This window comes from Triturus cristatus, chromosome 3_2 (genome assembly GCF_964204655.1).
Source record: "Triturus cristatus chromosome 3_2, aTriCri1.1, whole genome shotgun sequence".
NCBI classification, from domain to species: domain Eukaryota; kingdom Metazoa; phylum Chordata; class Amphibia; order Caudata; family Salamandridae; genus Triturus; species Triturus cristatus.
In genome coordinates this window covers 331,523,013-331,547,461 of record NC_140584.1, presented here as the reverse complement: position 1 = coordinate 331,547,461, position 24,449 = coordinate 331,523,013, and the positions used below count along the sequence as shown (strand labels likewise).

At 46.6% G+C, this 24,449-nt stretch overlaps 1 protein-coding gene across 4 annotated transcripts in view; it reads right to left on the bottom strand.

Annotated features, from left to right (window-relative positions):
• HNRNPR (heterogeneous nuclear ribonucleoprotein R) overlaps positions 1 to 24,449 on the bottom strand; it is a 362,080-nt gene that overhangs the window by 180,341 nt on the left and 157,290 nt on the right. For all 4 annotated transcript variants that reach the window (XM_085647803.1, XM_085647801.1, XM_085647802.1 and 1 more), the window contains one exon: positions 4,980 to 5,156. In XM_085647803.1, the coding sequence (XP_085503929.1) occupies positions 4,980 to 5,156 (177 nt within the window). The remainder of the gene's footprint in view (positions 1 to 4,979; positions 5,157 to 24,449) is intronic.

Below are 24,449 nucleotides of genomic sequence, written 5' to 3'. Positions count from 1 at the left end.
TGGTCCCCCAATTAGAGTTGCAGTTCCAAGCGGCTCTGGACGCGGGAGTCCTACCGCACTCCATGCGCGAATCCGTTATCGTGTCCCTCCTTAAACCAGCCAGAGACCCGCTCCAGCTAGGCTCCTACCGACCCATAACTCTATTGTCGGCAGATTATAAAATCTACGGGAAGGCCCTGGCGGACAGGTACACCACGATCCTCCCGCGGCTTGTCCACCCTGATCAGAGTGGATTCGTGCCTGGTAGGCACACTTCCTCGAATATCCGGCGGCTGTTTCAGGTGCAGGACCAGGTGCAGGAACGGTTCCCTCGGGCAGCGTGTCTGGTGCTGGACCTCGAAAAGGCGTTTGACACGCTCTCTTGGGCCTACCTGTTTCAGGTCTTGTTACGTATAGGTGTCGGGCCCAAATTGCTGGCCTACACTCTGCTCAGCTACTCCTCACCCAGTTCCAGAGTGCGCATCAGCCCTCTCATCTCGGACTCCTTCCCAATCCGGCGCGGTACTAGACAGGGGTGCCCCCTTTCCCCCCTACTGTTCGCGTTGGCGATGGAGCCGCTGGCGGCTCTGCTGCGAGGGGCGAGCGAGGAGTGGGGCATCCCGATAGGTGATTATACCCACGCAGTATCGCTGTATGCCGATGACGTACTCGTATATGTCCGGGACATCACGATAGACCTGACCCCGATATCAAGCATTCTGCACGATTTCGCTGAGGTGACGGGCCTTCGGGTGAATTGGGCCAAGTCCACTGTTTAACCCTTAACACAGGTCGTGCCCCAGGGTCCGATACGAATCGGAGACAATGTAATCTCGTGGAGTCCCCAAGCGGTTCGATATCTTGGCATTAAGCTATACCATACGCCGCAAGACATATATGAGGGGAACTACCGCAAGTTGATTGGTGACATCCGATCCTTGGTCCATTTCTGGAAGGGTCTCCACTTGGCTGTCCTGGGAAAGATAACCGTTGCGAAAATGATCCTGGTGCCGCGCCTGCTCTACCTCTTCTCCAATCTTCCGGTGGTTCCCCCGAGATCCCTGTTCCGGGAGCTGGATACCCTGCTTGGGACCCTCATCTGGGGCAACGGCCGCCGGAGGATAGCCCTGGCGAAACTGCAATTGCCCCTTGATCAGGGCGGGTTGGCGTCTCCCTCGTACGAGGCGTATTTCCTTGCTGCCCAATTGCAATGGGTGTCGCGTTGGACGGCGGGCAGGGCGCAAGAAGAGCTGCACGCGGCAACAGGGCGGATTCCGATCCCCGCCGTCCACCGCATGTTGCTACCGGGGGTGGCGCCGCCGACATCCCGGCCCCTCCAGGTCATGACGGCGCGAGCCTGCTTGGCGCGTGTTCACCGACTTAGTCGGGGGACTCCCCTGTACTCCCAGTTGTTGCCGCTGGTGGGGCTGCCTAGGGGTCAGGCGTACTATACGGAGCAAATGACGCGGGTGTGGACGGATCACGCGGTAACGGAGGTGGGGATGCTGTTCTCTGGGGACTGCCTGCAGCCCTTTGAGGCGCTTATCGGAGACTTCGAGCTCCCCAGAGGCCAATTCCTGCGGCATAGGCAACTTCTCATGGACTGCCGTCGGCGGGGGGGGGGGGGGGTCTGGGGGGTGGGGAGCCCCCTTCACACCCGGTCATCCATGCGGTGCTCCAGATGGGACCCGGCCGCCATCTAGTCCCATGGATATATAAAGCGGTGAGAGCCCTGCGGAGTCCCACGCTGGCGACCCTTAGGGAACACTGGGAGGAGGACTTCCCAACGGCCCCTGCACGAAAGGGAGTGGACGCGGGCTCTAGAATACACCAAGAAAGTATCCCGCAACTATCGGTTTAAAAACATACAGTTGCATATCCTGCATAGGGCGTATCTCACCCCCGAAAAATTGCAGAAATATTTCCCCGAGGGGGTGTTTGGCTGCCCTAGATGCTCGGAGCCTGCTGCCTCGTTTAGGCACATGTTCTGGGACTGTCCGACGATCCACAGTTACTGGCACACGATTCACGCGGCCCTTGAGGCGGTTACAGGGTTCCAGGACCTGGGCACATGGGAGGCGTGTGCGCTGGGAATTCACGGACGGCATAAGCGGCAGAAGGTGGAGAGGAGGTTTGCCTTCTTAATGTTAATCCTCGCTAAACGATGCATTGCTATGCATTGGAAGGCACCGGGGGGCCCCCCATAGCAGCATGGGTGGGGGCCGTCAGGAAGTGGGGCAAGGCAGAGGAAACCACGCTTAGAACGGAGGAAGCCCGTGGGATGCGCAAACACCCGATCTCCATGCCCTGGGCCATGCTAATGCACACATTCACACAGGAAACTGAGACCGCGGCGAGCTCGGGACAGGTAGACCCCTCGGGGGCGCCCGCCACTCCGGAACCCACCCTGGGTGATGCGCAGGCGGATCCGGCACCCGGCGTCTCGCAGGGGTTGTCACCACAGGCCTCACAGCCAGAGTCCTCATAGGCCAGGCGCGATGCTTCTGCCCCCCCGCCCCCCCTGCCACATCCGCGGCCACACCGGCCCTCCCTCGCATGATGGTCTGACCTCAAGAGCGCGCAGCTAATAGTACCCCTGATGGGCGACACAGTGCACCCCCCCCCCTTCCCTGGTTTTTTGACCCTCCAGTTAGTTCGTAGTTACTCAATGGCCGCACTTCCATAGCCTCTGCGACGCCCCTCACAGGGGGTTCAGTCACATTACACGGCATCCCTGCCGCGAAGCGATCAGGGCGCACTCCAGTAGGGCACACTCAGAGGCTAGACCCGGGCACACCTCTGCAGCCCCACTCAGAACAGCGATGAACGGCCTGAGGGGTCAAGAGGCCGCTGGATTGTACGAACTGCGACTGGGCACGCTCGAAATGTGAATTTCTGTGATAATGATGCTATAGCATGTGCATACGTGTTTTCTTATCTATAAATGCCAATAAAGAAAGTTTTTCAAAAAAAAAAAATCAAGGTACCCAAAACCGATAATATTGGTGAAAACAAATTGAAAACATAAGGTCCTTTTGACCACTAATGGCCACAGGTGTATCAAGAATTTTAAAATCTTTCTGGAAGCAACAGACAAAAATAGTGGACTAGAACATGTCCATACTTCAAATTACATTTGAATGTCCGTTTTCTGCCACACTGTCTGATATACAATGACTCCTAATAGAAATGCTCAAATATTATTTATTAGTGAGCATGGTGTTGTAGTTATCCTCCTTTCTATTAGGCAGACTTCAATAGGAGATGTTCAGAGTGCAGACATTGCCCCTTACTTTATTCTCTCTATCCTGGAGAGTCCAATTGCAGTAGTTCTGATCTCCAAATCCAGTGAGACAACCGCTTTCTGCAGATTATTCACACCACCTTATTGCTTCATATTCCTTAGATTCTTTCCATACCTGTTCCAATACTTTGGTGGTGTGTAAAGGCCTTCACCTGACTGACATATTAATGTTTGGCTCTTTAAACTACGTTTCGTTATGATGGCTAGGCCAGTGGGATTATTGGTCCTTGACAACTGCTGCCCATTTTGAAACAGGTAAGGTGGGCTCATCTACTAAGCCCTCAAATTGCTTAACTCTTGCGCCCTTCTAGTCTTTGCTTCTTAAAGTCTTGTAAAGCCACAGCACTTCAGCTGACACTTTAGGTACGCATCCCTGGAGTGAGTCTCCATGCCTCCCTGGACTAAGTCTCCATCCTCACCAAAGGCACTGCGACCAACTTTAAGGAGAGTCTCTTGAAAAGTCGAAAATTATTATTCACCCACACAGGTGCAAGGCCTTATGATGGGTTTGGCATGAAAGGGAGTGTTGACAAATTTTAGAAGGACATACATGGAGACAGCAGACCCTTCTGGAGTATGTAGATGGCATGAAGATGCACATAAGGGAAAAGAGCAGAAGACAGTTACTAAGGACAGTGCTTTGGGTAAGCAACAATCTCCCTACTTTATATTTGTACCTCATCTTAAGAAGGTCAAAGGAAGTTTTACTTAAGCATCTGGTAAATGCTACAGCACGAGCACTATGGGGAGAGAGTCTTGCATAAGGTATAAAGAGTTTCCTACAGCAGAGCTTTCAAGTCCACTTGATCTTCCTCAAGAAGCCAGTTATGGAAAGTTGCTTTGACTCGTGGTCAGAGCGCTTTAAATTAAAAAGATAAGTACAGTTCTGTAGTTTTTGCTGGGAGATGTTCCTGCAGTAGTGGAGATGGAACATTATCACAGCATGGAATGAAGTCAACAGATAGTGAAGTGTGACAGGAGTAATTGGGGAGTGGGAACAACCCTCAGCATGGACAGAAGATGTGGTTTACCACATCGAGTTGCGAATCAAACTACCATGTCTCAGTTTCAGGCAGAGGAGGTGAGGCAAATGCTTGAGTGAGCACCTCACGTTTTAAAAATTCTTACAATTTTAAGTTCTATTTTTACAACCTTTGAACTGAAAAGCTAACCTGTTACGATATTGCAATGAAAATACATACATCAATTGATATAACTCCTAGAATTTTATTTCATGCAATACAAGTTTGGCTCAAGTGTTTAACAGCGAACAAAATAAACATTAAATTTAATTCAAATATAGATATCTCTCCTTGCCAAAGCCACAAATCATGCACAAGTTATAGCCTAAAAACATTTTTTGCATTAAAAACAGGCAGCCCTGTTATGTAGCATAAATACAAGCAATTCTGTTTGGACAACTGTTGCCATGAAATTGAATCTGGCAACCATTTTATGACAACAGTCAAGACAAACTTGAGCACAGATTTAGGGGGTAACACATACATGAAATATAGCTGTTTATGAACATCATCAAATTGCCAGTATTTGCACAGCTATGTCATGGTGCAAAGTGATGCACTAAAACAAAGTGGACTGATTCACATAATAGGTTTCATAGTTTGCAATAGTCTTGCGACTGTTCCCATAATTTAGGGCCCAAGAAGTAGAGCAACCAAGAATTAACTACACTTACCAATTTAACTGCCTCTTGTGCTGCATCCTTGTTACAAAATGTGATAAAAGCGTACCCTCGGTTTTGACCAGAAAGAGGATCCATCATAAGGCGGAGATCCCAAATAGGACCAGCTTTCTCAAACAGGGGAACCAATTCATCTTCATACAAGTCTCTAGGAATCTTCCCCACAAACACCTAAAACAGGAGACACGTATATAGTTGTAAATGCTTGTAAATTGAATTGGTCAACATGCAAGTGTATATTTTTTGACAAGGCACTTTTTTATGGCTGTCAACTGCTGGTTTTCATATTGATTCTGTCTGCACCTTAAGCTGGAGTAGCACCTCTAAAGCCAATATGTTTCATAGCTAAGATCACTTATTTTCAATACTTAACAAACAAGTGCTGTCGCCTTGAAATGTGATTATGAACAAACTGAAATAGGTTAATTTCCTTTACACATGGCAACAGCTAACAAAATACAGCTTGCAGTGGTGAACAAAATCATCTGTTAGCAAAACAAGTTGCATACACACAAACTGCCCAGGCTGTTCTCTCCGTGGAGCAACCTGAAGCCCGTCACACAGCTCACTCCTCCCATACCCACATTTCTGAAGATATTTACCAATAGTAAAGAATGCTTGGTGGCCATGGATAAACGTGCCATGGACCAGCTCACGTTCAGCTAGGACTTTCACTGATCTTAATCTTTGGGCAGCATCAGCCACCTATAACAAACTATTAACATAATAAAAAGAAAAAGAAACATTCAGGCAGCATGAAGGCGCTGACTGGCAGTCGTGCTAGAATAAGAAGTATTTTGTGGAGGTGCCCGATATCAACAATATTGGCAACAAAAGAATTACTGCAAAGTGCAATAGTGTCTAGAAGAGCTAGAGATCCTAGATGATGCATGACTGAGTGAAGACACTTGCAAAGCATGGCTCAACTAGCGAGTCTACGTATTGAGCCTTGTGGAATAGGATAAAAGGTAAGCCTTAGGATTACACTGCCAGTGTGAGGTGTCCTGTTGAGAAATTAAAATGACCCTAGAGCAGAGGTCTTCAAACTGTGGGGAGTGCCCCATGGGGGTGGGGAGGAGGGGGGGGGGGGGGGGGGGGTCCCAGGGGCGTAAAATGCTTCAGTAACAACTTGTAAATAAAAACAGCCTGGAAGCGTGAATTTGTTAATAAAACGCGCTTCTAGGCTGTCTTCATTTACAAACAGCAGCTGAAGTACATGACCGGAACAAAATGACATGATTAAAATTATTCTGGAACTATTTTGTGCCATTTTTTCACCTGTAGATAACGTAAATGAAAAATAGTTTCAAGATCATACTTATGAATCCTCAAATGGCTAATGGAATCACTCCAGATGTTTGTGTAGGAGGCCAAAGAGTTACAGAAATTACTTTTGGCGGGCATAGTGGGGAAAATGGGTTTTGTCTATATCGATCTACGAGGTCCAAGCCCGTAACAGAAAGCACTGAATGACAATATGTAAAGCATTATTTTAAAACTGCATTACACCCAATATAAGATAGGCTGCTGCAGAATCATTTAGTCAGAGCCACTGGGATCAGGGTTGACAAAATAACGCAAGAAGAAAAGGCAAATGAGGTGGAATAATGGGGCATATTGTTTTACAGTATTACTTCACTTTTTTTACATGGTAATTTTGTTGGGGAATATTTTACCTCATTAGTACCAGTTTAACAACCAAATACAGAAATAAGCAAATGAAAGGTGACAATTTGACCTCTGTAAACGGCCTTCAATTGCGTGGGACCACGTCGCCACATTTTAGTAACTTTTGATCCATTTGAGCTAAAATTGTTTTTTCTAAAATCTGCAGCTTATGCACCAGATGGATTAGGTGGCAGATCCATAATTATGCGAAAAAAGCAACAAAACATCGCATAATTTCAGTGGCACTGGGAATAAGAGTGTGAAGGGGCCACTGTACTCCAATTATGACTGTAGCAAATAGTGGAGTGGAGACTCATTTTCCTTTCTAGTATTAGGGTCCAGGCCACCCTTGTTGCACAGGAAACAGGGCCCCAGCCCTGGGAGGGGGAGATGTGGGACTTTGTGCCCCCCTTTTCTTTTTCTTAACTACACAAAGGGGCAGACAGTCTACTCTGAGCCTCGGGCCTAGGAGTAATATCTCTGCATAGTGGGCTGACAACGAAGCCTGTTTCCTAGGGCTGTAAGTATCACTGGTGCTGTCGGTGCAATGGCACGGAGGGCCAGTATTGTAAGAAGCCAACTAAACCCCAATTATGGCTGTTTTACTACCTTTCCTTGTTTGCATTAGATCTCAGGGAACCCTCGTGCCAGTATTTTTGGCCTCATACCAATGGCCCAAGGGAAGTGAATGTCGAAGCAGAGGTGACAGGTTAGCTTGGGCCAGACAGAGGACAGAAGGGTATGATGCAATATTTTTAACAGAGTGATGAGACTTTCCCACGGCCATAGGTATCATTAGTGAAGCAAGTAAAGTGGCACTAGATCCCAGGGGTTTTAGGGGCCCACTGCATCAGAATCATGACTGTCTTACTCTGCAAAAGAGGTATGGGGCTTTGCTAGCATTAGAGCTGATCATGACTGACTTACTCTGCAAAAGAGGCATGGGGCCTTGCTAGCATTAGAGCGGAGGTAACCGTTGATGTAAAGTGTAGGAAACACGTGGGGCCTCAATGTCTGAAAGAATCAGAGAGTGTTTCAGTGCTGGAAGGATGGCCAGGCATGGTAGGGAAAGGCAGATAAGATGGCTACTCAGGGCTGCAGCTATCTGTCCCGCAGGTACATCTGCATTGGGGTCCAGGAGAATGAGGGGCTCACAACACCCTAATTATGTGAGGCAGGGTGTTTTAGTCAATTTTTATTTTGTGTGACGTTTTTGCTCCGCTATCTTGCTCATATTTAGTGCAGAATTTGAGCTACAAAAAACTACTCTTGAAATAATCTCATACTCCTAGCCCCCTGCGCTCAGCCGTACCATTCCTGCTCCTAAAGTCGTGCATAAAGTTTTTTGGGGGGTGGGTGGGGGGGCGGCTTGAAAACATTTTCCTGGGGGGGCGGGGGGCTCATAGTAAAAAGGTTTGAAGAGCTCTGCCCTAGAGGGACTAACAACAGACGGTGAGAAGCCTCAAGAAGATAATGGGAAAATTGTGTTGGCCTCAAAAGTACAAGGGATGTATAGTGTTGGACGTCCAGTCACGCATCTGCGAAGGTATAATACCCGGCAGGAAGCCCAGTGCCGCAGTGCAAGAGTGATTAACAAAAGCAGAATAGAGTAGACATTTGGCTTGATTGCCAAGCAAAGTGGGGAAATAGCCTTACCATTTTATTGTGGTGTAGAATCCAGTGTTTGTCGATTTCCTTGGTTATCCATGTTCTTTTAGTTCCTGGTATCATCCCCACATACACAAGTTTAAAAAAAATTATAAAATATATACACACACACACATCAAAATGCCCTTGAGCAGCTGGTGGTCACTCGACTGCACTCTTCTCATTTAAAGCCTTGCAGCAGATCGCCTCTCTGCTTCCTGCAATGATTCATTTGAAGCCAACGCATTTCGAGGCATTATACCTCTTCTCAGGCTGCTTCAAATGAATCATTGCAGGAAGCAGAGAGGCGATCTGCAGCGAGGCTTTTAATGAGAAAAGCGCCGTCGAGTGACCACCCGCTGCTCAAGGGCATTTTGATGTTCACATATCTACACGGCGGCCCCTGCGTGGGGAGGAGCACCATTTTCTGTAAACAAATGAAAAGGCTGTGGAGTGGAACTGTCCACATTCAAGACACGGTGCTCTCATGTGAAACAAGCATTTGCAATGCAATAGGTCTTGCATTCGCAAAAGTTTGAGCTATTGGCATTGGAAATGACAAACCTTTTATCTATGTGTTGGTTTTGGAAATTTGAGCTATTGGCATAGTGAATGACAAACGTTTTATCTATGTGTTGGTTTTGAAAACAGATAAATAAAAGGCATGGTCATTTACAATGCCAATAGCTTAAACTCTCGCAATGCGAGACCTATTGATAAGCAAATAGATCTCGCCTTTGGGACCGTATAACTGTTTAGCCATGCAACTGTTGATGTTGTTGCACCAGGGATGTTGTGCTGCATAACTAAATACTTATAAGGTCCCAAAGGCGAGACCTATTGGCTATGCAATATTGTAAACAATATTTAACCCAGCCAAATTGGTGATTTACGAACAAACACAAAAAAGTCTCAAAGCACAAAAAAAAATTATAATCAAAACACAAATAAAATGAAGAAAAAAAAAAAGGTGTAAAAAAAAAAAAGTGGAGAAGTGTAGCTCACTGGTTAGAGGAGGCATACCCTGAAGCAGAGGTCAGACCCGGGACCAGGGTTCAATTCCCGACGCAGCAGGGTCCGGAGCCCAATTGTCCACGGACTCGATAATTCTCGCTTCGGTGCCCACTCTAAGCACGAGTTCACACTATGCAGCTCTGGGCAACAAGCTTGCTTAATCTCCACAACGGCCCCCCCGCGGCAGGATGCCTGGCTTTCACCTTAGGGATGGCCAGTACGGGTTATCTCACAGGGAAAAACCAGGACGGGTTCCCAATGCAAGCGCCAAGATGCCCAAGGGTAAGTTGAGCGCTATATAAGAACACATAATAATAATAATAATAATAATATCTATAATAACCAAAAAAAACTAAAGATGTATGCTAAGGTAGATTAAACAGGAAGGTAGTAGTGTACCCAAACTGGGATTGGACCGCACATCAATTAAATATCACAAAAACAGAGTAAAGAAGAGTATAAATATAGATTCAAAATGTCAAGGGGTGCTTAAGCCAGAAGCACTTACTACCTAGAAGTGCTGTAGGCAAAGTGAAATCACAAATGCCAGAAAATTGTCCAAGAAGGTTTGGCTTAGGCAGCACTCCCGTGTGTAATAAGCTAGGTCATTTGTACTCCATATTCATTACAGACCAGCAGCAGTATTATAACTTATTCAAATGCAAAAGATGTCCAAAGTTCATATGTAACTTGCAGGATATTCACAAAATTTCAGTGATGATGAAATGACGATCCAACTAGATTCCAATATAGTTGATGATTTTTAATGTTCTTCAATGCATGTGGTATAAGAAAGAATAGCCAACACGTGTTTCGTCTGTACACAGTGAGTACAACAACTTTTTCAAGGCAATTTCCGGACTCTGTAAGCGATGCGTATAGTCATCATTAGTTAAGACTATAACAGTATAGTGCCACAGAGAAATGTTGTTAACAAAAGTAATCCGTCTGGACAAAACGTGCAGAATATAAATCCGTAAAGCTAATGGTATAGCCGGATATTAAAAGCTGAGTAGCAGGGTAGGTCCATATATATATGCACAAGAAAGTATTCAAAATTCCCCAAGGAGTAAGAATAGAACTCAATTGACGTTCAGCAATCGTTGGGTGGTCACGGTACAAGTAGCAAAATCGAATCCCCAAGAAAATATCCAGGAAACAGATGCCAGCGCTTGATAACGCTGACGGACAAGCCTTGAAAAAGTCGTTGGACATCTTTTGCATTTGAATAACAGTTCTAATACTGCTACTGGTCTGTATGCTAAGGTAACCTGGAATCATAAATGCAATTATGTCGAAGTTTTTAAGCGAGACCTAAAAAGGAAGTCAGTTTTTCTGCAATCCATCCTACTAAGGAAATAATAAAGAGTTTAGAGACTTTGATACACCGTACCTACTACAGGAAAATCATGTTATTCAACCACAAGTTCCAGCATGTCATTAGACTAATGTGGTCACGCCTACAAAGTGCGATGAGGTCAATATGCAAATACAAGAATGATAATGGTGAACCCATGGTGTTTTTCCTTCAGCCAAAGAGGCGAGCTGCCTCGAAAAGCGTCCGCTTCAAATGAATCATAGCAGGAAGCAGAGAGGCGAGCTGCAGCGAGGCTTTTAATGAGAAGAGCGCCGTTGAGTGACCTCCTGCTGCTCAAGGGCTATAATGTATATATATTTTTTTTTTAATAGGTTTACACATTCGAATGAGGCCACAAGAAGAGTAATTTCTCTTGTTATTTTAATTGGCAGACAGCAAGCAAAGGACTGATCAGCAACTTTCATCTAACAAAATTCGTACGCCAAACGCGTTTCGGGAACTCCCTGTCCCTTCTTCTGCGGCGTGTAGTTAACAAAGAATGAAAGCACATAGTATCACACACTCCTTCATTTAAACACATGCCCACATGGGCGTTGCAAAAATACATAGCATCCTGGATATTGTAGTGTGCTACTTGTCCTCCCCTGTGGGCGTGCTTAATAATTCCATAATTGAACATAGTTCTTTCCCAAGTGGGTGGATGAAAAACCAACTGCAATCCCATGCCCCGCTTTATGGCTGTCAATCAGAGTAGGCGGGCATTACCCTGCGATAGCGCCAGCTCATTCTTCTTTCCTAATGTTCAAACACCGGTTGGTACTTGATCGGACCCGTCTCTCCGCGGGGAGGACAAGTAATTTTATAGAACATGCAGACATACGGGGAGTTGGGCAAGCAAGCAGGTCTTGCAGCAGCATGTCCAATAACACCTACAAATCTGCACACATGCCCTATCTATGAAATAAAGCTTGGGCACTTGCAGTCTTATTCTCAGGGCATACCCACTTCAGTGAAGCATACGTTACTGCAGTGTGATCCAGCGAATAAAAGGAGAGGAAGCAGAATTATGGATGGTTATTTCATTGTGATGTAGTGTTATTTAAAGATGAGAGTCTTCAACTCTTTCCTAAATTGCAGCAGCATTGGGGCGGTCCTTATGGATACTGGGGGGTGCATAGCTATAAAGGGCTTGTTGACTTTTTTAAAAACACTTTAGTCTGCAGATCGATGGTGTCCTGGCTGCGTGTGTGCTAAAACCACCAGAGATGGTAAGTTTGTCTGCAAGATAAGCAGGGGTGCTGGTTGAGATGGCTTTGTAATTGATGCAGATGATTTTGAAGATAGTGTGGGCTGATGAGGGAAGTCAATGGAGTTCCATCAGGGTGAGGGGTGATGTGGTATTTCTTCAGGCCCTGGATTCGAAGTACTACAGCGTGTAGGATTCTTATGCTGCGTGTGAATAAGAAGTCTGGGAGGCCACGGAGTAGGACATTAGCACAGCCAGATGAGAACAAGGGCTCCAACACCATTTCTGAAGTCCTCCATGGTCCCCAGCACCCGCTAGTGGTACATGGATTCAAGTTAGTACAGTAATGAGTGTAGGACAGAAACAAACCTTGTTGATCCACTGCTCTGCGTGGTTCCAGAATTTGTCCCAGTTTGCCTTCCTTAGTACAGTCTTAGCCTAGCCAACACGTGTTTTGTCGCTACCATGAAGTACACAGCGACTTCTTCAGGGCTAAATTCCTATGATTACGGTCCTTATTGTCAGTTGTACTTCCATCCCGAAGGTAAATAATAGTAGATGGTCTCAAGGGTAAAAGAGAACAGAATTCCATTTAAGCTGGTGAAGTCTCCCGCATGATTAGGGGCATTAAAGGGGCATGTAGGTTCAGACCAATGGGTCCCTTCCTTGGGGTGGATACACCCCATTTGATGCTACCCTCCAGTGGGAGGGGGCACAAGCCTCTTCCTAATTGGCTGAGTCCCCTCATTTCCAAGATGGAGGGAACTGAGAGGTGTGCTTCACCATGCTTCCATCACCTGAGGGGTGGGGTTGGCAACGGTGGGCACACCACTCTTCCCAACTTGGATTTCCCGACGATTCTCCCGACCTAGTGGGGGTCAGAACCAATGGGAGCCAGTTGCTGGGGGAAGCAAGGCAGGGACAGCGTTCAAAGGCCGGCAGGCCTTTAAAGCTTCCCTTTTCGTGGGTGCAGCGCATCCTGGGGAGGAGGCATGACACCTTTGCCTAGGATGGGCTTTGTTTCTGGACCCAGGGAGCGGAGGACCTCTACCCAGGGGTCCAGAAACCGGTCTGGTGGTTGCAATGGCAGACAGCCATTCAGGAACACCACAAGGGCTGTTCAATTTTCAGGGGGCATCTCCAAGATGCCCTCTGAGTGCATTTTACATTAAATCCCACACTGGCATCAGTGTGGGTTTAATGTGCCGAGACGTTTGCTACCAAACTTCCCAGTTTTTTGTAAAGCCATTATGGAGCTCTGGAGATTGTAAGGACCAACTCCCAGACCATATATTCTTTATGGCTTTACTACACTTACAATGTCAATGAATGGACTTAGACACTGTAGGGGTACAGGGTTCATGCCTCTGTACCCTCACTTTACCACTAGTGCACCCTGCTGGAGGGGTGACTTACCTAGGCAGTGGATTGCAGGCATGGCACGCAGGGATGTATGTCATGTCAACGCTTCACTTTTCTCTGCACCAAAACACGCAGCCTGCTGTGGCAGAGTGTGTGGGTTAGGGCGCAGGGTCTCTAAGGGTGGCAAAATAGGTGCTGCCAGCTTCAGCGGCCTTCCTTAGTCACAGTGCCCTTAGTACCCATGGTACCTTTTATAAGGGGCATGCCTGTGGCCAGGGATGTGCCAATTGTGGATATAAAGGGACAATTTTGGGAAAGAATACAGGTCCTGGGAACCTGACTGGCAGGAACTCAGTATTTTAGAAAACAAGAGCAACCCATATGTCCTTGTGAAATGGGTAAGTATATCAGTACCAAAAAACAATGTTCACAAGGAAGTCAACCATGACTGACATAGGAGCGAGATAAAAGTTTCCGTATCCTGGAAACAACAATTGGGGCCAAGTAGAGGGTCTGAAGTATACTGCTCTCATTAGAGAGAGCCACGCTAACTCATTATACAAAACCGACCGCAACTGTCGAAAGAGCGATACTAAGTTGCCGTATCGTTGAAATTAATATTGGGGCCAAGTAGAGGGCATAACATATTAACTCTCTTGGGATAAACAAACTGTTCGTCTTGGGACTTAGCAGCGCGATATTAAGTTGCTAGCACTGTGGATTGGCACTCGTGGAGCCAAACTGTGGATTCCATGTAATACGTGTTTATGACATAGCGCAGCGTAGGACGCTTAAAACCCGGTAGTTAATTCCATTTCGAACACTCCACCTACAAAGACCAACAGATCATTCACCAGAACCTAGTCCTGAAGAGACCCCATATCTAGAGTGGGTCGAAACGCTGTCGACAACAGACAAAAGAGAGCATAAAACAAGTCATTATTGTATCGGGCTCATCCTTTTGTACTTTAACAATAACCTGTTCCCCCCCTTTTTTTCACTATGTCACACAATATTCACTGCAATAGGTTATGGTCACATCACTGGGGTTCACATCTTTTTGTTCAATGTGTAATATGTAAATATTTTAAGATTGTATATAACAAATAAATTGGTGATATATACTTATGTTGCATAATAAAATTACCTACTTCGGCTGAAATCAGGTAAATTGGATAAACAAGTTTATGGGCTTTTTATTTAACTTGTGTGAAGAAAATAATGTGAATGACATTTGGATTCGATAGAGAGTGATTAACGTACAGGATAACTTTAATTTATGATTTACTCAGAGCGATTACTATAGTTGCAGAATTTCATATTGATCTTGATGAATGAGTTCCTTGTGAACATTGTTTTTTGGTACTGATGGCAGGAACTCAGGGCACATCCAGTCAGGTTGCATCAGATGTCAGGTAAAAATGGGGGGGGGGGGGGGTGCATATAAAGAAAACTTTCCTACACATGGCTTCACTGGAATCCTGTTCGAGGAGTTAGAGGGCAATGATGGCGCAGACTTACAGCATTCGACTGGCTGCCACAGGTTTCCAGAAAAATTCTTCCCATCGGGCAAAAAAGTTAGTGTTTTAAAAACAATATTCTACTTCTTTACTGCATTCAGGGAGGGATAGTGTGCACAGAGTCCAGGGGAACCCCAAAAGGTAGGCAGAGGTAAAAGTAGGTAGCACCTTACCCTCCATTTGTGGTAGTGTGGGCGAGCAGTAAGGTTTTATCAGAGGATAGTGTTAAGCATTTGTTGTACACACTCACACAATAAATGATGTCACACACGCAAAGGACTGAATTCAGACCAATTTGATAGTATACAAATATTTAGTTATATTTTTTTCTAGGACCAAGCAAGCCTTGCAAAGGTAAGTGTAAATGGTACTTTTCAAGGCAAGTTGAAAACAAGCAAGCGGACAGAAAATGACTTAGTTACAGTTTTGTAAATACTTTGAATACAGTTGAAATTACTGTTAGATTACCTTTGATTATTTTATGGATAACTTTTTCAACTCAGTGTCATATGCCGAGATATCACACTGGGGCATTTCCTATAGAAAAGGTAAGTAAAGCAGTTTTGATATATTTGAAGTTTTCAAGTTCTCATACAAAATTCAACTCCACACTTGAAACGATTTTCACAAGAAAGCAGTCAATGCAGTCCCATGGGAGGAAATGTGGTTATCGGTTTTAAGTTAAGTACTTGGGTTTGGGAGTTGGTTTTCTAGGGTTAAAAGTAAGGTGCCCCCAGGGCCAAGGATGCACTCTCAAAGTACCCTCAGCGGCACTAGGGGGGCCGGGTGCAGATTGCTGTAGCCCAATGTTATCCAATGGGGGTTAGGGGGCCTCCGGGTGGCTGCTCAAGAGCAGGCCACAAGGTTGCGGGAGCAAAGCTCCTGGTGTTAGGCTCAGGGTACAGGGGGATCCGAGTCAGCACCCTAAGTACACCCACAGCAGCGCAGGGGCGGCTGGGTGCAGGGTGCTGTTTTGGCGCTCCACGGCAGGGCATCTCCACGTCCTGGGCCAGGCCGCCTTCATATCCACAAAACAGTTTGCACAATGAGGAGATGCCACACAACAAAAGCTTGAATGCCTTTAATGGAGGAACATCAGAGCAGTAGGGAAACAGTGTCACCCTCACGTAGTGGAAGCCCGACGAGTTTCGAGCACTCCATGTGCTCTTGACGTGGAGCGCACGGAACCGGTGTTTGGAAACCTCCAGACACAGCGGAATGAAAGGGCCGTGTTGAGGGATGTACATGAATCGGCACGGCGAGATACTCAGCCCCCACCCAAGCCACTGGGGATATATTTGGGGTTACTCTAGGCAAAACGGCACCCACTGGGGTTTGTACTATCGAAGAAACCACAAGAACCACAATGCCTGAGTGCATACGCCCACGAGGGCGGGACTTCTCAATTAATTGGTCCGTCGAATTTGCCGCTCTTCTCTTTTACTCTCTGCCCGTGAACAAGAGCACATGGAGAGCGCGAAACGCGTTGGGCTTCCACTACGTGAGGGTGACTCATTAGGCAAAATGTTTTGTGGATATAGATATATATGCATTCTAAGAGGCACAATAAGTGCTGCAGCCCTTAGAGGCCTTCCATGGCCGCAGTGCCCTGGATACCTGTGGTACCATTTACAAGGGGCTGACATGTGGCCAAAGAGTGGCAATTGGGTTTTGTCTCAATGCAGTTTAGGGAAAGAACATAGGCCTGGATACCTGTTTGGCAGGAACCCAGGGCTCACTCAATAAAAGTACATCAACAGTTTGGCAAAAAAGTGGGGGCAATCATGCTAAAAGAGGGCACTTTCTTACAACACATGACAGTTCAAACTGAGTGTTTGGCTGGAACAGAGGTAAAATGGTTTGAAAAGTTTGCATCCAAGCTGGATTGGTATAAGCTAACCCCAGCTGTGTCTTGAGTAATGCCCCCCCCCCACCCCAAGTATGGTTGAATCTGAAGAGGTTAAAGGTAAGATTTGGGGACATTGATGGTAAACCCCACTCTTTGGTGTAGGTCCACTGTCAACTGAATGTGTGGTTGACATTGTTGATGGGTGATAGCTTTGATTAATCACTCGTCTAGGTATGGGAATACGTGAACATTTTGTCGACGTAAGTGCTGTCACTACTGCACAGTACTTTGTGAAAACATGAAGCGAAGTAGTGTTTTCCTGCTGTGAAAAACCTGAGGTATTTGCAATGAGCAGGGTGTATGGGTGTGTGAAAGTAAGTATCCTTTAGGTCCAGTGTGGCCATAAAGCAGCCCTGTTGTAGAAGGGGCATGATATCCTGAAGCGTGACCATGTGAAAATGTTCTAAGAGAATGTAGTTATTGAGGGATTTGAGATCCAAGATTGGGTTTAAAGATACGTCTTTTTTGGGAATCAGAAGGGAGAGAGAATGTATGTGCCCAGTTCTTGATGAGGGACTGGGGCTAAGCCCATTTGAGGAGAAGAGACTGCACTTCTTGCTTGAGAAGAGTTAGGTGATTGTGTGATAAACTGAGTGCGTGGTGGAATGTTGGGTGGAGTGGTAATGATAGCCAGACAATAACCATGTTGAATAATGGCTAGTACCCATTGGTTCCCAGATTGGATGGAAAAACTGAGGTCTTCCCACGACAGGTGTGTTTGGGAGGGAAGGGTTGGGTATTCACTGTTCGGCAGTCACCGTTTGCCATGGATGGAAGCACCTCTGCATCTGCCTTTAATGTTGCCACATATAAAGGTGCCCCTGAAAAGCCCTTTGTAGTAGGTGGATTGGACCTTCTTCTGTTTGGAAGTGGAGGCGTCCGTGTTTGAGGATTTATCTCAGTCCTTAACTCCTGGGCAATGAAAGGAACCGCTAGATGGATTTGTTTGTAAGGCACCTGCAGAAGGCTGCTCTGTATATGATATCATCACTAGGTGGGGATACCATGCACAGAATCCAGGGGTTCCCCAAAAGTGCACAGGACTGTAAAATCCAAAGTGCTTTATTAGTGGTAGTGTGGGGGAGCAGCCATAGGCCTAATAAAGGAGTGCAAGACATGTATTTCACACACGATCAATAATGGACAACTCAAGAAGGAGATCCAGATCAATTTGATAAAATGATTCTTTGTTTGCATTTTATCTTAAGACCCAGATCTTCGCAGTAAGGTGAGGAAGTATTTAATCAAAAATACTTAATTTTCAAAACTCTACATTTAGATACTTTTTCACACAATATTGAGGTTTAGCAGGTGAGTATTGAACTTACAATTTCAGTCTTCTGAGCAAAAAGTCAGCAAGGGCCAAGGGTCAGGTACGTACCAACACTGCACCCCTAGCAGCAAGGGGCGGCCGGATGCAGAGGTCAAAATCTGAGTCCAATCCAATGCTTTCCAATGGAGACAGGGGCTTCCTGGAGCCACACTGCTTGCAGGTAAGAGAATCGGCTGCAGGGGCCAAGCAGGTGGGGGGGCGCACAGCACAAAGCAGCGCCAAGCATACACCACCAGCGGCACAGGAGCGGTCGAGTGCAGGGTGCAAATTCGACGTCAAGCGCCCAATACTTTTCAATGAGGATTCTTTGGTCAGCAAAGAGGCTGTAGGCGTGGCACCAGAGGTTGCAGGAGGAAGACCAATGACAGCAGGGTGAACCGTTGGTTCAGCTCACCAAGGACCAGAGGCATCGGTTACAGGGATGCCTTTGGACGTCAGAATCTTCTTGCCGGTCGCAGTAAACCTCTGCATTCAGACTGCATGCGCCATCGTGGAGGGCAGGATAGGTCAGCCAATGTCAAACACTAGGTCGGGATCGCCAGGGAGACTTCACAGAACAAGTGGCCCACTCAGTATCTGGCCGTGGGTATCGGGAGCAGAGACGGTAGGAGATGAAGACCTGCCTGCATCCGGAGTCTTTGGAGTCTGTTTCTTCTGGAGAGGTCCGCCGTCTTCGGGAGAGTGGAGTCTTTATTGTAGGCAACAGTACTCCCAGGGATTTTGGAGGTCGTTGTTGCAAGACATGTGGCAGGCTCCTCAAAGCTGGAGATAGGCCGGTAGGGTAGGGGGACAACGCAGTTTTCTTTAGACTTCTGCTGCAGGTTGTTTTTCTTCTTAGGGCATCGCAGAGAAGGCGTTTTAGGGGAGTAGCAGGTTGGGCCAAAGGGCATATCACCTGGGGTAACTAAATCCACTATTATGTCACCCTCCTGGGGGGGGGGGGGGGGTGGAGGGGGGGTAATAGACCTAGACCTGATTATAGGGGTCCCCGCCATCCTCAAGATGGCGGGGACTGAAAGGTGTGCTTCACATCGCTTCTCCTGCCTTAGCGGTACGGCTAGCAGAGGTGGGCACACTAATCTTTTTAATTTTCCCACCGAAAGTGGAGGTGTAAACTTGGGGCTGCCATCTTGTGTTCACAGCAGAGGCTGGGGGTCACAATACAAGGGTAGCAGGCCTCTAAAGCTGGTCTTATTTGAGCACTGGCCCATCCAAGGAAGAAGGCATGACACCTCTCCAGGACGTGCATTGTTTCAGGTCCCAGAGAGCAGGGTCTCTCTACCCAGGTATCCAGAAACATGTCTGGTGGTGGGTGGCTTCCTACAGCAATCAGAGACCACACTAGGGTTGGAAGGGATTCAAGGGGTACCTCTGAGGTTCCCTCCGGGTATATGGTACAATAAATCCCACACTGGCATAAGTGTGGGTTTATTGAGAGGAGTAGTTTGGTACCAAACACTCCTGTATTTAGTAAAGCCATCATGATGCTGTGGAACTCGAGTTGTCGAGGTCTCAGCCCATGTACTCTCTATGGCTTCACTGGCCCTTACAATATTAGGAAATGGTGCCCAATATTGTAGGGGCATATCTGCTCAAGCAGATATGCCCTCACTTGTATTATAGTGAACCCTGCCTTAGGGCTGTGAGGCGTGCCAGAGGGCAGTGTTAAATGGCATGTCACTCAGACAGGGTGCCATGTCGACTATGTAGTATTCTCCCTCACAGGGGCATGCTGGCTGCAAGGGTAGTGACATGGTCCCAGTAAGGGGGTGTGGGGGTCCCAAGGAACCCTCTTCAGCTCTCAGGCCCTAGGGACCCAGGGTAACAGTTACTAGGGACTTACAGGGGGCAGAAGTACCAATTGGGAATTTGTTTTAGGGCAGAAGCACTGGCACAGGGCACCTGCTTGGCAGGGACCCTGTGCACTACAATTGAAACCACATCAAAGCCAGGCACAAAGTGGGTGGCTAACCAAGCAAAAGAGGCACTATCTCACAGCACCCATGGATTTAGCAGTGTCTATCTTTTTTCATTTTGTCCAGGGTGGAGTCCACTTGATGCGAAAAAGATATTCCTCGTCAAAGGGCATGTTAAGAACTGCTTTTTGTACTTCTGGCTTAAAGCAGGAGCGCCTGAGCCAAGGGTGTCTCAAGAGAAGAACACTGGTGTTTATTCCTCTTGCGGCTGCATCTTCTGCAGCTAAGGCACATCTAAAAGATATTAGCGATGGCCTGATCATCTGCAACATTTTTTTGCCCCTTTTTACGATACCCTCGTTCCTGGGTCAGCACGGCTCGTTGGTCCTTTTTTCTTCCTCGAATCTGAGTCGCCGAGGTCCAGGGTAGCCCTCAAGTACTAGATTTAGAGGCGTTATAAGGGGTGTGCACGTCGGGACCAATGGGTCCCTTCCTTGGGGTAGGTACACCCCCTAGTATGCCACCCTCTAGTGGGAGGGGAGCATAAGCCTCTTCCTGATTGGTTGGTTCCCCTCATCTTCAAGCTGCTGGGGACGCAGATGTGTGCTTCACCTCGCCTCCCCCCATCTGATAGGTGGGGTTGGCAAAGGTGGGCACACCTCTCCTCCTAGCTTGGTTTTCCTGCAGATTCTCCCTCCCAAAGTGGGGGGCAGAATGGGTGGGAGGAAGTTGCTGGAGGCATCAAAAGGCAGAACAGCTCACAAAGGTGGTAAGCTCAGTGGACCCAGCCCACCCTGAGAGAGGAGGCATGACACCTCTGTCCAGGAACCACACCAGGGCTGGTTGTTTTTCAGGGGTTATCTCTAAGATGCCCTCTGAGTGCATTTCACATTAAATCGCACACTGGCATCGGTGTGGGTTTAATGTGCTGAGAAGTTTGCTACCATTTTAGTAACGCCATTATGACGCTGTGGGGTTTGTAATGACCGACTGCTAGACCAAATACTCTTTATAGCCACTACACTTACAATGTCTAAGACTGGACTTAAGACACTGTAGGGTTACAGAGCTCATGTCACTGTACCCTCACCTGGGGCTAGTACACTCTGCTAGATGGTGACTTGCCTAGGCCCCAGGTAGTAGGTTGCAGGCATGGCACAAAGGGAGGAGCAAAGGGGGGGGGGGTTGAAACATTGAAGGGGGGGGGGGCTTATCACGCTAAGAGACATACAGCTTCATCACTGGGTTTCCTAATGCATGTAACAAACTGGCATATTTGGCCAATACCATTCCCATCATACAGGTCAATGTACACACTGGAATAAACAAAAGGGTACGTAACAGGCAGATGCTGAGGACCTAGGTAGGTATATGTTCAAGTCTGACACAATAATTCATAATGAATTTATAAAGTCAATCTACATCATGGAGCACTGCAACTGTGGTATGCAAGGCCTGCAAGAAGCCTTCTCTTGCAGTGGAGAGTAGATGCTAAGCGAATAAGTTGGCGCCTTACAGTGTTGAGAAAATAGGAGATTTATTCAAATGAGTGATTTTTAGTCGCGCTGGAAATTCGGTGTATTGAATACCTGCATGTAGGAAAGTGCCTTTTTTGACAGCCCCCCCCCCCCCCCAAACACACGTTTTGCCTGGTATTCGATGCAATCTTTTAAGCTAGTGCACTGGGTTCCTGGTATCTCAGTGCCAGATCTCTTTGCCTGTAAGTGCCTAGTAAATGGTACCTCGGGCAGGTGTATTGTAGAGGGTCCCTAAGGTTGCAGCATGTACTTTGCCACCCGAAGGGACCCCTCACCTAGCTCATGTAGGCTGCCATTGCAGGCTGTTTTCTTGATGTAGACAAAAGTGAAAACATGACATGGCACACATCCCTGTGTGCCATGCCTCAGACACTGCATGCAGCATAGATAAGTAACCCCTACAGCAGGCCTGACCTCCCTAAGGCAGGGTGTACTATACTACATATGTGGACATAGCTGCATGAGCAGATTTGCCCGCGTTGGCCAGTTCAATTACTGCCAGTGTAAGTGACCAGGGAAACCATTTTAAGAACATGTGCTGGACACTGATAACAAAAAAAGTTCCCTAGCTATACGATGGCTTCACTGAAACCAAAGAGGTTTGGTATCAAACATCTTCCATTAATAGGGCTCACTGTTTTATGATAATTATTATTTTTAACAATTCAGTCTGTATTTATCCATATTTCTCTTTTGCCCATTTTATCTGTATTTATCCATATTTATTTTGTGTTTGGCGAATAAATAACGTTGCAAAACTGTAAATTTCCATATTTAACTGATGTACGCGCACTCATACTTTGATGTCTGTTGTATTTTAGCTATTTAAGCCGCCAAATATTGCATAACTATACATCCACTGGTAAATACTAGCATTATACCTCAAATGTATATTGACACATGCTGTTATTTAAAGAAATGTATTCTTGTTTTTATATTTCCCATGCTGTCCATCTGCTCAGCTGTTGGGCTATGAAAGACAGCACGGACAGTCACTTAAAAGCAGCACAATTTTCTGTATTTATCCAAAACATTGTTTTCGGTCTGTATTTAGCTGTAAAAATCCGTAAAAACAGAAAACAGGGAGTCTTAATTAATAAACCCACACGGATTCCACTGATCGATTTATTAATACATGCACCCAGAGGGCACATTAGAGGTGACCCCAGAAACCTACCAACCACCGTGCGCCGGCTGACTGGTTCTGACCAGCCTGCCACCACAGATGAGTTTGACCCCTAGTGGTGAGGGCCCATGCTCTCAGGAGGTCAGGAACAAAGCCTGCTCCAGCAGAGGGTGTTATATATACCCTCCACAGGACGACCTGTTAATTAGCAGTTCAAGGCAAGGGAGCTTCAAAGAGCCCACCGCCAATAGCAAGGATGATAACCTACAGGCAGATCTCATGGAGTGGCGTGAGTTGTGTAGCTTGGCCCTCAACTCGGGGGGTGAAGGAAAGCGAGCAGAGTAACATTGCTTCCAGTGGGAACGGATCAGATGTCATTGAAGACCGGGGAGGGGAGGACTCAAGGGGTCAAGTGGAATGAATGCCTCTCCATTGCTTACAGAGAACCACAATCACGCCTCTAATGTATCACTCATTGTCAAGTATATCACTGGTTTAATTAAGGAGGATGCCCCAGGCACTTCATGGGTTATGCACAGCCAAACAATTTTTTTTTAAAAAAATGAGCCCACTGCCTTTGGTATGCAAATCTGGCACATCACCCCCCACCCCCTAATCCCAGGTCCATGGTTTTCCCAGTTTGCATTTGGCCTAGTCTAAAACTAAGTAACAGTTGCGTGTAGCATAGGAGATCAATCTCCTGCTTGAAGCAGGAGGTTTTTTTTATGACCATGAACATGCCTCACCAGATGTCATGGGTTAGCACATGCATGCCATGGTCGCAATTCCCTCCTAATTGCGGTGTTCTCCAGTAACCGCGCTTTTAGAGGTTATGCCGTTCTCCCCCTGGTATGGAAAGATGTGTTTGTCTCAAAATGAAATGAAATGATTATTACGTATGTATGAGGGCGAACTTTTTATGTCTGATGATGGGATTAAGCAGTGGCCATGTTCCTGTATCACTTTTGTTTGCATATGCATGTCATGGATGAGATTCCCCTCCTAACTGTGCTAATCTCCAGCAGTAGAATTCATACAGTTTGTGCAGTTCTCTCAAGTATGCCAAGCTTGGTCTATGAGCATATTGTTGGCTTTTACAGAAATGTAGGGTGTTTTAATGGGGGCGGTTAATAGAAATTCTGCCCAACCCCATTTTCATGGGTGCTGGACTTCTCTCCAGAAGGGTAGTTTCATCTTGCAGAGGCTCTGCAATGGGCCACAAGGCACACTATGTGCCCCTGGACTGGAAGACCACCTCCAGGACAAAATCAGTGTCCACTTGTCGCCACTTGAAACCTCAGGAGGTGGCGATCCCATGATCAGGATAAAGATGGCACCAATTTTAAAGTGGGCAGAACCAGCCTTCTTTCTGGGCCGCACACTATCTAAGCATTGAGTGCCACCATCTTGGTGATATGGGCCAGTATACACCATTCCAAAACACTGGATTTTCTCAGCAGACAATGCTTCCATTGTTCTCTTGTTGTTTCCCCCATTGTCCCAGCCAGAGCAGTGTACTTGCATTCAGCTGCGCGCCAGATTTTGACTGATGATATTCCTGGCAGAAGGAGCCTCACTGAGATGCAGGTATATTTGAGCAGACTCTCCAGAAACTAATAAGACCCTTTCAATGAAAGGTACTAGAATGGGTATGAATTAATTTGAGGCTTTATAAATGAGTTAGTACAGTTTAAGTCTAAGGAAGTAGCAGCAATACCCCCAATCCATTTTAAGCCTTCTATGCAACGCATTTAAGATTTAAAAAACAGAAATATATTCTAGTTTGTAAGCAATAAACCATTGCTGCCACATGTACGCTTATGAAATGTATGCCAGATCTGATTGTTGTAAAAGTAGAAGGTAATGA